The sequence below is a fragment of the Bombus affinis genome, chromosome 6 (assembly GCF_024516045.1).
Source record: "Bombus affinis isolate iyBomAffi1 chromosome 6, iyBomAffi1.2, whole genome shotgun sequence".
NCBI classification, from domain to species: domain Eukaryota; kingdom Metazoa; phylum Arthropoda; class Insecta; order Hymenoptera; family Apidae; genus Bombus; species Bombus affinis.
This window is the reverse complement of record NC_066349.1, coordinates 11533683-11548402: the sequence shown is the minus strand read 5'-3', so window position 1 is coordinate 11548402 and position 14720 is coordinate 11533683. Positions and strand designations below refer to the sequence as shown.

General features: G+C 33.3%; 1 protein-coding gene across 4 annotated transcripts in view; it reads right to left on the bottom strand.

Annotated features, from left to right (window-relative positions):
• Nucleotides 1-3623: 3623 nt before the first annotated feature.
• LOC126917542 (caskin-1) overlaps nt 3624-14720 on the bottom strand; it is a 51444-nt gene continuing 40347 nt past the window's right edge. For all 4 annotated transcript variants that reach the window (XM_050724489.1, XM_050724488.1, XM_050724487.1 and 1 more), the window contains 6 exons: nt 12124-12402; nt 11246-11569; nt 10466-10803; nt 9773-10159; nt 9075-9527; nt 3624-8757 (listed from right to left, as the gene is read on the bottom strand). In XM_050724489.1, coding sequence (XP_050580446.1) covers nt 8500-8757; nt 9075-9527; nt 9773-10159; nt 10466-10803; nt 11246-11569; nt 12124-12394 — 2031 coding nt within the window. In that variant the 5' untranslated portion in view covers nt 12395-12402 and the 3' untranslated portion in view covers nt 3624-8499. The remainder of the gene's footprint in view (nt 8758-9074; nt 9528-9772; nt 10160-10465; nt 10804-11245; nt 11570-12123; nt 12403-14720) is intronic.

The window sequence follows — 14720 nt, the reverse complement described above, 5'->3', positions numbered from 1 at the left end:
CCTCCATTTATCGCTTTTCCTTTATGTCTTTCATACTCTTCCAGAGTTCTGTTTCATACTCTTCAATCTAACCCCACCACTGATTCACCAATTTTTCCCCGCCACCCCCTCTCACCCTACCACCTAGTAATGCTACCCGCTAGTACAGGTTTAAACGTGTTCTTTATAATTCTACCTTTATTTTTGCCTTACAGACATTTCTCCTGTCCTCTGGCTTTCAACTTCAACTATTCGTGTCCTCGCCTGCCTCTCGTTCCCCATTCGTGCTATACTTTTTCCCACCGCTTGCAACGCTCGCTGACAGTATCTAAAAAACCACGATCGCGTGCTTTTGTCCTCCTCTAACGTGTTTCGATCTTCTTCCCCCTAGATGTCGTCTTTTATTTCCCTCGAACGTGTTTCGACTTGAACGCGCGGCTTTGATTAAGATTCTTTTTGCTTCTGCTCTCCTTTTTCCCTACACTGTGGATGTCACAGATATAGAAAGAGAAAATGAATTCGTGTCAATGATACCTTCCTTTTTTTCAATTGTCTGAGTTTCGTAATCCATCGACGATAGAAATGAGTGTTACAGTCCATTCACGTTACCACCCAACTTATATAGAATGTATAAACACCTGTTGTTCCATTCTTCTTCAGATATTTGTCACGAAATAAGGTTTCTCGAGTAAGATTATTCGACAAGATAATGTTAAAAGAGCTTTTTCATGGTAAGTGTTCAGAGAGAAAGCGATAGAACGATGATTCTTGTTCCTTTTCATTAAATAAGAAATCGCGATATTCGATTTTGTTTCTCCTCCGTGTCACGCGTTTCAAACCTGTAAATAGGAAACGCGCGGTGATATATGTTTTTCTTTCCGAGTTTCATCGTCTCTGTTTTTTTACATGATCTTGACTTTAAATATTGAAAAGTATTCTGGTATTTAATTTATTTGAAAATCGTTCCTCCACGAGATCGATTCGCGTCGAAGAATATGCAATGAATTGCGATATTTGGAATTTCTATGTCAATTTCTAATAATTCCGGTACCTATTGGTCTAATCCAAAGGGATAACGAAGAGCTATTTGGAAATTATACCACGTTGAAACTTTATTGTTAACGCACAATTGTGTATTGTAACGGAAACTTGTTTAACCTAGAATTTTTTAAGGAATTTAGATACAATTCAATACTTTTATGCTTTTAGAGCATTACTGTCGCTTTTAAAATGGAATACGCTATTTGTCAAGGTACTATCCAGTTTTGGACATTAATACTTGCATTAAATATAACAATTTCTCTATCGATTTGAGGAAATCTCCTTTATTTTATTAATTAGACAACCAAACGTGCTGAAGACAATGAACTCCTCTAATAACGTTTGATACTGACCAATGCTAATAATCGTATTGCATGTTAACTTCTAAAAATAAATCGTATCGTGCTATGATATCGCAAACTAACTCTAGTAAATTGTATACTCACCCTAACCTTTCCTATTTACAATTTTATATCTAAACTACATTCTATTAAAAGTAATCATGCAAATACTCTTTCAGCGTCAATATACATTAATACCAACATTATCATCTCTCGAAGTATGTGCCATTAAAAAGAATGATCTATAGAAATCGAGGACGATGTTTATTTGATCCGAACGTAAGACCGAATCTAAGTTGCGACAAGATTGCTTTGTTCTCATTTTCTACTTGTTCCTCGCGAGTAGAGCGAAGAACGAATCGACCTCGATATCGTTAACGCTACATGAGCATAAAATTTCCGTAATATAATTTGGTATTTTCTCCGTGATGAGCGTCGACGATGAAACTCGTAACTGACCTGAAACTAACTGTATGGGAACGTTTACGTTGCAAATTATCATCGCGCTCGCTCGCGACCGTTTTGAGAAACGGTACTTCTCGCGCTTGTGTGTTTCTACATCTTCACACGATGATTCACGTGATCTGATAGTACGACAACCCATAGCCCGAAAATTTGAACGTCATCGAACAAAATTACAAATATTCACGAGCCCGCGCCTTCGCGCGCCATTTTCAAACTTTCGTTTATTTATGAAATGGTGTTCATGGAATATTTCAAATGTTTCACTCAACTAGGAATGATCATTTATAAAATCATTTATTCAAGAGATATATTTAAAAATCATTTAAGACTTCGATATTAATAAAAGATTGTTCGAGTTAATTTCGTTACAAGCATGTGGAAACAACCTATAATATGGAACATGAAATGGTTTTGGATCTTTATTATCGAAGAAGAGTCAAATTTGACAAAAGAACAAAAATAAAAAGTTTTTAACAAACTACTATTTGACAATTGTTCAACTTTATCTCTCGAACTGTTTTGATTATCGACTATAATATTTCGAAATAGAAATTTTTTCATGAAATTATTTTTTCTATTTTAAAATTAATGAGAAAGATGCAGTACTTGTGAACAAATAAATTGATTGATTACATTCAACAAGAAAATTATTGACAGAAAAGTGGATGGTACGCACGCACGTATACACAGTTTTGAAACAACAGATCACATTCGGAGGTGCGTCGAACACTTTCACAGCGAAGACAATGGGAGGATCAGTAATCCTTTAACCTGATTCTTAAATCACTGTAAGTCACTGGGGAAGCCTTGACGATCTGCTTGAAAGAAAAAAGACGCATCTACACGAAACGATCTCGTGGCAACCAGTAGTAGCTATGGAAGGCAGTCGAGTAGAAAGAAGCTATCCTCTACCTCGAAATCACGCGCGGTCACACCTTGCACTAGTTAATTTACCTTTCAGATAACCTGGTCACGTCTGATAAAGTCAATAATTATTATTTTCCACATATTTACACGCGGTTTACATTAATGTCTATAAACAAAAAATAGGTCGAAACGTGATATCATGATTTCGAAAAGGACAACACTAAAAACGACGCATCTCGAACCGCGATAGCGGCTCCACTGGTGCACAAGCTGTACAACATGTCCTGTAACAAAGTGCGAAATCTCCACCAGCGCGCTCATACAGCTGAGAGTTGAACTCGTCGACTGAGAACACCAATCGTCTCTCAGATCCATTTGAACGTCAGAACTTTTACATTGAGCATTAGATTGAGATAAATGCAATAGAGAAAGAGTGGGAAAGAGAAGGATTAAGCAAAATGGAAATATTTCTTTCGCTTTTCTTAATCCTCTCTTTAATAGATAGATTTTTCTATCAACATTTTTTCACTTTTATTATGTCTTTTAATATCTCAAACCCATTAATATAGTTACATATTTTTTTGTAGCATTTTTTTTTATTGAATATTGAATAACAAATAGAGTGCGGATGTTTATGTAATTTTAGATTGTTATAAATATAATTGAAACTATAGAATGTCAATAGAAATGTTTCATCTATTAAATCTTATAAGCAATCTACTTTGAATATTTTATATATTTTTGTAGAATTTTGCATCTTTAATTTCCAAAAATGTATAAATATCCGCAATCTAATAACAAGTTAGAACTGAAACAGAGTATGAAATGTAATTATTTGTTAGGGGCTTTATATACTGTCATATTAAACAGTTAACTTTAAAAAAGTTAAAAATTTAATAATTTGGGAAATAAATATAAACTGACAGTAGCTATTGCTCAATGATTTTTATATTGAAGATGCTACAGTTACACAAACATATGACTGCTCAAATATGGCATATACAATTTGCACCTAAATTTTTAAGGAAACTTAACATCTAAGAGTGAGGAAGTTCAGTGTATCTGTGTTTCATGGACTTCTTTACTCTTTCTCTTACAAGTAACATTACTTAGTTCATAAAAATTATATTACTACCTATCTCGCTTAAAATCAAATTTTCCACAGCAGAAAATATTTGATTTTTCATAGCATCACAATGAAATGATATTTTCTTTACTAATTAAAAAATAAATCTTGAATTAAAAAATAAACTTATATTCTATAGAAGAAATAAAAATTATATTTTATACTAAACGAAATCAAATAATATTTATTATTTCCTATATAGCCTACTTCTTTTTTCCCTAATCCAATCGTCTCCTGCGAAATAATATACGATAGAGATGACATATACATATGATGTTGCATCCTGCTTATGTTATAATAAAAATATGAGAATCTCTGTTTCCTTACATAATGAGAATCTCATATAACAGGATAATTAACAACTTATTTCGGGTATATACCAAAAAACAATGAGAATGGAGTCTGTCAATTAGTTTTATTTAATTATCTCTTTCATCATAGTCGATAAATCAAGTAATGTATTTAACGTGCATTTAAACAAATACAGAAAGTAGGAGAAGGTCTCAAGGACTCGTAAAATGCAATTAGGCGGGTATTAAATTCGCTGAACAAAACTGCAGCGGCGCATACGTTTGTACAAAAACTATGACTAATTTAATACAAATATAAATATAAATATAATTTATATATATATATCTATATTTATATTTGTACTTATCATTTATATTTATATAATATTTATATATGTATAATATGTATACACCATGTAGAAGCAATGTCTTCAGGAATTCTGAATTAGCTGCCTAAAAATCAGCCAATAATTGAATTCTTTTCAATATTATTTATCATTATTAGCTATTTGTAGAAATGAAGAGGCAATCGCTTAAGAATAGTAGATAATATACGTTTTAACTACTTTAGGAATGCCATGAACTGCTTTAAAGCATTTAGTCTAATACATAGTTTCTCAATTTTATTACTCGAATGTATTATTTTAAGTAAACATCTCAGTAGCATATTTTATGCATCTGAACTATATTTTTTACTTACATTGATACTGATAATTAAAATAATACTTTTAGTTAAATAAAGTATTTGTACATCTTTTTATACATAATTTTCTCATCATAGCTTGTTGATACTATATTAATTAAACTTTTGTAAAGTTTCACTTAAAATAATACTTTCAAAGCATCAATGAAATTATTCATAATATTTTTAAAACATTTAATAATTTTCCATTTAAAAATAAATAAATATTAAATAAATTTAATGTTTTAAGTGCATTTCATGCACGAATTACTTTATGCGATATCTAGAAACTTTATTTATTCACTTCTTGATCTCATGAAATCGCTGAATTACAGTATAAAAGTCGGCAGTGTGTGCATTATTACCCTCTATTGTATTTTTCAATGTGTATCATAAAAAAGCAATTATTGTAAATTGATCACACGATCTCACAATTAGTATAAAATGTTTCATTTCCTATCAACATTTACTAGTTACTTCATTTTTTGTCAAATTAACATTTATTTTAGTTAAACACCCGCATCATGATATTACCCCTACAGCTTTTATCTTCCTACGTTAATTATTATTGTAAAAACAATTGTTTAAATAAAATAGTACGCTTCGTATTTTAAATTGTTTTAGAATATTCATGATTTTGTGGTCAATTCATAACTTTAGTGTAAAAGATCAAGCCTAAAACTTAAATAATTAATCATAAATATGAAAACTTACTGAATCTTGATTAATCTTTGGAAGATTTAAAAATGTTCTGTGTTCAAATATATAGGGCAGCACAAATGATTATACTTGTAAAAATAACTTCATGTAAAAACATTTCTAGTAATTAATAAAATATCTAAACGTTATAAGCCAACTAAGTAGTAAATTAAAAATTTACATTTAAATGCAATAAAAATAAATGCCACATTTATACGCATGTAAATGTATTAAGAGCTTGTGCCACCTTTGATTATTCATATATATGACTTAAAACCAGTTTGTTCTCTTGAAATATAATAATATACAATAATAATGAGGAGTAAAAGTAAATAATAATAAATTCATAAATTTGCAGCACCGCAAAACAGTTTCCCTAAGTACACTGCTTAAACTGATATATGTATACCTACTATATATACCTACAGTAGTTAACAAGTCTGCAGGCTACAATAATGTAGCCCCAATATTTAGTTGATTAACCTAGGTTTTAAGTGTGTTTCAAAATCTTATATATATCCTACCACATTTTCTTTTCTTGTAATGATAGAGCGTAACTGGATTTGAATATTTATAACGAATCATATAGTTAAAAATAAAATACATTAGAATCATGATAGTATAATTGAATTCATTGCAATTAATTTATGATTTACTTGCGAAACTGATTTGTACAGAGACAGCAATTTATACTCCTTAAAGAATGTAAAATAAGGAGTATTTTATTAGTAATAACGTCATACTGAAACCTTATATACATTTATGTATGAGAATTCTACGTCCATTTACACATATAAATCGAAAAACCTTTAAAATTTTAATCCAAGTAAGAAGTATGTACTATTTACTTGAATGTACCAAAGATGACTGATATGTTAACAATGACTTAAATTGTACATAAGTTTTAAAGTAGATCACAGACTTCAAAATACTTAAAATTTTAAAAATAAGCCATATATGTATATGAACTCTTATGATTCATAAAGAATCTGGAATTATCATATATAAATGTACATGTGTACATGCATATACAGGATAATTCATACAATCGAATACAAAATACAACTTATTGTTAGCTCAATCGCATGATCCACCTTGTGTGTGAGGACTGCTACATACAATTCTATGCACAAGTCTCAGTACATATCAGTATAATACTTAAATTTGGAGTAAACCTGAACACTTTTTATCGACAAGATTCTACTACGACGATTACTTTGATTTGATACATGTGGATACTTTGCACCCCACATGTTTTTGTGCACCATATAACAATAGTGAGTTACATACATCACTATATTAGTACGGATAATAAATATAAAATGTTAATTGGCATACAGTGCATATGATTCTGTATTTAAACTGTATAATCTTGAAATTTAATTGGCAGTCAAATGTTTATGTTGATTTTGTTCTCAGTCTTATGAGAACTATTTTTCAAGTTCAAATAATGGAAGATGTAAGTTTTTTCATACAAACTATCGTAAACTCTTATAGAAATTGTACCATAATATAGTCAAAGATATAATTATGCTTCATCATCAAAACAACATGACACAATAATATTTTTCTTTGACGTTACTGGAAGAATTATTTTACTCTGGAAAAAGGATACAGAAGTTTACTTCTTTGTATCATACTAATCTCAAAATGTCTAACAGCTCCAACAGTTATGAAGGTCCCAATCTAACATGCTATCGTTTTAGCAAAGGACGGAAGTGGAAAAGGAAATATACTAGCTGGAATGTACATATATCGGTAGCAATGAAGTTTCCAGAGAAAGCGAATCAGTCTTTATGCTATATGAATATAAAATACAAATGACGTGAAATGTGCATTAAGAATTAGACTACACCGATGTATTCTGCAGTCTTTTTATCATAAGGCATAAGTCCATACTTCCATACATACTTATTTATTAAGTGCAATTCTCTTTTAGCATAATTTTCCTCGTTTATCCATCCTTGTTAAGTTTATACTCCTACAATTTTATTTTATTTTTCTTATATAAATTTTATTTAAAAGTGCAAGTTCAAAAATCTGTAATAGAAAACGTTTGTGTGTAACATTAGTATTATTCAGAATAATGTACTAAAAAAAATTGTTCTTTAACCCTTAGAATGCTATGGACGCATATATGCGTCTGGCGAAAGCTATCGGTGTGGACTAAGGACACATATATGCGTTTTCTATAAGTGTCCGGCATGGGCTAAGGATGCATATATGCGTTTGTCAATTTTTCCGAACACCTACGCAGAAGTAATACTATTACGTTTGTGTAAGATAAATATAAATGTATTCCTTAGTAACGGCAGTAAACAAATGCCAATAATGTTTATTACGATTACGAAAAACTTATTAGAATTTGCGCTTTGAATAGTCGACCAACAGAGTTCAGTCTAGCGAAAAAGTACTCCGTCCACAGCGCGAGTATTCAGCACTCTAAGGGTTTAAATATACTGAATAAAAATACTTTAGAGAAATATAAAAATCGCAAAAATTGTGCAACATTCAGGTGTCTCTGGAAACTCCATAGAAAGCTCATAATATTTTGATAGAAAAATAAGAAGCTTTGTCCTATAAAGAGAGAAAGAAGGAATGAAGAAACTGATAAAAATCAAAATTATGGCGTGGAATACTATCCACTACGTTAACTTATACAATTATAACAGGATATTATTATTTGTGTAATGTAACTTATGTTGTAAGCCAACACAATGGAACGTGGTTTAACATTCGTCCAACACCGAACATTCTTTCCTCTCAATACGATCATTGCAATGTATCAAGCTAAAATTTATCGAGTTCATATATGACGTTTGTCTATTTAATCTTGCGAACTGTATGCATTCATGGTCTACAATATTATACGTCATAGCGTAAGATATCTATGTTTTCGTCATCGACTTTTGTTGCTAAAATTGTGTTCTTCGTGGTAGTACTAGTAAATAAAAAAAGAAAGAAAGTACAAAGAAAAATGAGAACAGACGCAAACAAAGGTAGCGATGATTATGAATTCAAGCCTTGACGTTTTTCTTCCTCGAGCATAGCGTCAAGTTCGTCAGTAAGATTTGCAAGCATATTCCCAATATCGTTTAATACATCCGCTGGTTCACTGCCACCGGTGTGATGGCTTATTCCATGACCTGACATGTTGTTACCAGTATTACCACTTGCGTATTCTTGTGCGCGTGCAGCTCTTTGTTTTATTGTTCCGGCATTTTCATTTGCAAACGGTAGTGAGTCGGATTCTGTACTGGAACTTGACTGAAAAAATACAGTTATTATTAATATACAACGTACTATTGGCGTTAAGCTTGAGAAGTGTTTATGCTCAATTTAACAGTCAGGGTACATATACCCAAAAATTTAAGGGTTATTGGAAAGTAAGTTGTCTGAAAGACAGATATATTTAATCTTGTGTTTATATACTTCGTTTCTCAGATATCCAATATTAATGGACTTTATCAAGTTACGTTTATGAAACATATAAAATTTGAGCAAATAATTAAAAAATTGAGCACAATATTCACAGTAACAATATTATATTATTATCGTATGAAATATAAATGAAATAAAACTACCTTAAAACTGGCATCAGAACCATTACGGTGCTGCAGAGCAAGAGAAGCTATTAATTCATGTTCTTCGTTAACATTGACACTGACACTACCCCAAGAACGAGACATAGAAGAGGGTGGTCGATTTATTTGTGGAGGAGTCGATGGCACTGGCGCAGGTGCTGGTGGCGGTGGAGAAGGATGATGGATCAAATGATGATGTTGATGATGATGTATGTGATGTTCCTCGCAAGAGGCAGTTGGAACTGGTCCGCTGCAATCTATCACAACATCGCCAACTCCCGATCCTCCCACCCCTACTCCAGAACCGCTATTGTCTCTAGAGCTTTGACGCCTTGGAGGAGACGGAGGGCAACGTTTCGGAAGATGTGGACTACTCTCGAGTCCGTAAGTTAATTGATATTTGTTATCGAAGTCTCTCGGTAGTGACTTAAATTGACCTGGAGTTGCAGTGACCTATAATAAAGGACCAACATGATCATATTTATGAATAGTAATATAAGCTGCAATTATGCGATTCCTTGTGGTTTTTAGGCTAATACTAAACAATTTTCCCCGCTTCTTTCGCTTATCTTTATATACAAATAATCATTGAACTGCGGATATTTACGCAAATTCACGTCTTTATGAACATCCCTTAACTGGTATCACTCTTGCTCTGATTACATTAGAAATTCTTTGTACATTTAAAATTATATTACCTTAGCTACAGGTCGTGGACGAACAAGACAATGTCTAGGTCGCGGAAGAGTTCCGCCACCTGCATCCACTACGGAAGTATCATTTGTAGGAGTCACATCACCGTCTTCGAAGCTACGTGGACGCCATTCGATTGGCTGTGGATGTGTGGATGGTGCTGGCGACGGAGGATACCCAAGGGGTGCGTCTTCCAAGCTTTCTAATGATTTTCCTCGTGAACCAGACCGACCAACAATATTATAATCGGCTGGTAAAGCAGCATACATACTTCTCCACGCAGCTCCAGATGTAGTATCACTTCCGCCTCTCTGAAAAGACCTCAGAACAGGAGAGGAACAATCCTCATCAGGAGATGGCAAGTCAGGACCTCCTCGTTGAATAACTACGTCCTGAAAATATAGTTAAGGGGAACCAAATATAAAGACATAATAATAGATAGGAAGGAAAGAATTATAAACGTTGAGGGTACATAGCATTTTCTAAAGAAAATAAACATCTAATGGTCGACTCGTGTGCCAAGACTAGTATTTTTGGAGTTATGGGTCATAAATGCTATCATGACTCACATATATTAAAGACGTTGTAGGGTAGAGCAAAAGTACATCTTATATCATCATCATCCGAATGAAAACACAGAAGACGATTAGACATTATATTTTAGCAACTAATAAGATATTATTAAAATATTTCTTTACCTGTGTTTGTCCAGGATGCGGCGGTAGCCGAGCAAGATCGAGCGGCTGTATACGTTTTCCAGCACGAATATCCTTAACTCTCTTAATTGCCAATAATAATTTTTTCTGATGGCCAAGACGTACAATGCCAATGTCTTCAAGATCTTCCCAAGTGAGAGTCGTTACATCTTCAACTGAACGCATACCCTGTTGATGAAGAGCACCAAGATATTCTTCGAGTCGCAGAAGCCTGAGCCACTCTTCTAACGAACCAGGAATATGTTCTGGCAAGCCATCTCCTATGTTTAAATTATCTATTTCCGCCTTCAAGCGTTTCCGATGATTAGGCTGCTTAATTCCTGCAAGTCCATAGAGTCTTAAATATAGTCTTTTAATCATAGACATAGATAAATTAATCGGTAAGTATAACATATAAAGGAATATTTAGAACTTATATAATAAACAAAGCCATAAATTTTGTAATATCGCATCATTGTGACTCATGTACATATCACAATGCAGATCTCTTATAGTAGTATTATTTAAAATTTTATTTTAAATTTATTTAAAGAAATATTAAAAAATTATTTAAAAAATTTGAAAAATAATAATTTTAAAAGAAATAAAAGTTCAGATTTATTTTTATCACGCCTATTTTTCAAAAATATGCGGAATTCAGATATGAAAATATTAAAACATCAAATTTTTTTTATTTGTTGAATACGTTTAAATCTCAATTCTCAATTTCTAATACACGTTTAAGGTATATAATTGAATTGATTATATCGAATATAGATTTACCTATCCCTGTCAAATCTTCTGGTGTCATACGCGTTATAGTAGCTAGATCATAACCAGCGGAAGCAAATAATGGAAAGTATTCCTCGAATTGGAGTTCAGTCAACCAAGCGTGAACGACGTCGAGATCCGCCGGTCTGTCCGGATGGCTGCCAAGTGAGCTTATAGAACACCTGGGAGATGAAGCAAGAGCACCAGGTCCTCTAGGGCCCAAATGATATCCGGAGGCTCTTCCAGAATCCAATGAAGCGGTAGAATGCCTGGAACCCGATCCTGATCCTGAACTACCTGGGCTATCTCTTCCAGGACTTTGAGTCATATCGATTCCTAGAAAGAATATATAAAAATTACTTTCTCCTTTCAATTAAACAAAACGTTAATATCAGTTATATCAGTCATATCATAATTTACAACAATAATAAGGATTTAATTCTTTAACTAAATTAATACCGTACATTTCTTTCCTTTGGGAACTTATATAGATCTACAGTGGCCTCAAACTATCAAGTACTAATTATTAATTTTCTATTCAATAAATTGTAATCATTTCTATAAATAATTCTATAAATTCACGCATTTGGTAACAATTCCACGTTTCATCCTCTTCAATGTTAATGTGCAATACCCAAAATAATGTACATTTCATGGCTCAAAATTTATCTGTCATCACCTTACAGTCTGATCAAAAAACACGTACAAATTATTATTTATACGATAATCATAAATTAATACGAGGAAATCACTTTACGTTTAACGTAAACACAGCGGAAATATAGTCTGATAGAAGGGGTGGATAAAGGATGGTAAAGGAAATAACATTATCGCGAGCGTGTAGCGATATTATCGAATTTGGTAAGGCAGTAATTCGATAAGGATCGCACCTTGATCCTCGGCGTGGGCATATTTGCCGACAACTGGTGGAAAGGCAAAGCCAGGGTGGGTAAAAATAGGCCCCGGACTCTTTCCAGATGGCACACCGTAAGAACCCTCGTCCGTTGTTCCGCCTGGTCCACTTCCGGGCAGGAAACAGCTATCTTCGCTGCTCGCATATCCAGCGGAACCAAACGAGGAGCCAGAATGTCGAAATACATCGGGTACAGCCGGTGGTGCCACTTTCTTCGCCTGGGTCACAGCTTTGGACGGCCGGTTCATGCCGCCAACTGCAAAAAAGCAAAAACATTGAAGCTTAACTATGGTGAATTACGAGCGCAAATAAAAATCTAAATATATAACGAGGAAAATATATTTTGGTTTATTCTCTTGGTTCAAAATGATATTTGATATGCATCATGACAGACGCCGTCCCAAATCATGAGAATCAATAGTGTTTCTCAAGACTATAAACTCGCGACTTATATGTTATGTGTTAACAAATCTATCGTTTTTCATTTCTTGGCTTCTATAATCGAAGCTTAACGCTTTGACAACCGGCTTTAATTCGCATCAAATATGATTTTTTGCTGCGTTTGTAACTTTGAATATTTAGGAAATGGTAGTTCGATGTTCGAAAATTGTCAATAGCTTGGAATATGTGGTAAATAGAAAGGTGGGAGTAATCATTTTAAAGGGACGAACAGATGCGTATATGGTGCGCTAGTAGTTAAGTGCGTGCGTGGCGCTAGTGTCGCGTCATGGTGAAGATGGTAGTGCAGATCCTACGAATGATTTCTTTTCGAGTCGCAATTCTTGAAACTTGCATCTCAGAGAAAGCGTTTCGATGTAGGTTACTCGAGCAAGAAGATAAGCTTCGCAACGTGGTCTCGTTCGATCGAGAACGCGTTCAGAAATTTCTGTTGCGCTTTAATCGAGGCGTGTATTATAGATAACACTTTATAAATTAACATGTAACTTTTGGTCAATTATCTTCGATGAAATTGTACATTTTCGTTTAACGACTATGTTAAATATATTAAGAGGGTCAAATAAGAAAAGAATGTAATTTCGAGAGGAAATTTATATCCTATAAGCATAAGAAGATAGAAGGAAATTTGTGAAATCGTAGATATATTATAAATGTTTGTAATCTCTTCCACGATACGAATACAATCAAATTATTAATATTTTTCTTATCTTCGTATAGTAGAATATAGAGAATCGCGAGAATATGAAGGCTTCCTTTAATAATTAACAGAATTCCAGGTTTTGAAATTTCCGGGATCGAGAATTACTCGTTACACTTCTGTGTGGAAAGTTTTTGCAGGTATTCCGCATATTATAACGTTTTTAAATATTTCAAGTTTCAAGTTTGCTCTGGTTTAGCCTTTGGTTAGGTAGCAGAGATTTATCGCTTGATTTAAATATATCTACGTGTTACAAGGTATAATTTCCACGCCTCGGCAAACGAACAGAACTCCGAGATTTATTGAAGATAATTTATAGAATTTCAGGTTAATAAATTTGCGAAATTCGAAAGCGATAAAGGAAATGCCATGGTGCTGCAACGCTGATAGAAAAAGCAGGCGCGGCAAAGATTTCGTTAATGTTAATAGCCATCTACAATTAAATTAAAGGAAAAATATTCAACGTAGATAAATGTTTATCGATATAGTTGCCGTTAATAGAGCTACATTTTTCATTTAGAAACATTAAATGTGCACGGTAAAATTCGCCGATACTTATATATTATAAAAATCGATATTCTAATGGAAACTATCTCGAACGTACTTTCCTTCTAATTAGTTTCATCTAAAGTAAAAACTTAATTTGACTAATCGATGTACTTTTTTATGATTATATTAGCCACATGCATATGCATGAAATTGTATCGTGTAAAATATCAGAAGTTGAAATGCTTTTTAGGTTTAACGAGCCTGCCGGACTTTGCATTTAAATGATCGATGAATGACTAGGAAATGTATGAATGTAGGAAAACGTCTTAATCAGCCCGGGGCAAAATTACAAAACCTTTGATGCTGTAGGAGTAACAGGTATCGAGAGCCACGAACAGAGGCGTTCTACATTAAGTACATACAATTAAAGTAGGCCAAGACATACTAAGGTATGTAGAGCATTGGTCTGGAGTAAGCACAGAGATTATTTTATCAGCGAGATTGTTGGTGTCAAAGCAAACGGGACGTTACGTGAAGCGCCAGATGCACCTATTATCGTTTCCTTTGAAAGTTGCTTCTTGGTACTATGATAGTACGTTCGATATCAAAATTAATAGGAAGACATGGATGTTCAAAGCGAGAGGACGTTCATTTTTTTCTCGCGTTGAGAATTACATGCACGGTATTTTTTTCGTGCTAAATCGCTAGATTGAGAATCCTTATGCAACGCTAACTTGCAATGCAAGTAGAGAACTGGAATGTAAATGGAGATTTGTTTCATCTGCTAATAATAAGAATTCCAACTAAGCCACCACAGTTTGGATATTTTATATGTCTCTGTAAACTTATGTGCGTTAGAAATTCTCACATTGACAACTGTACAGTCAATATCTTTCTGATACTGAATCGCTAGATTATTCGTTTTTAAG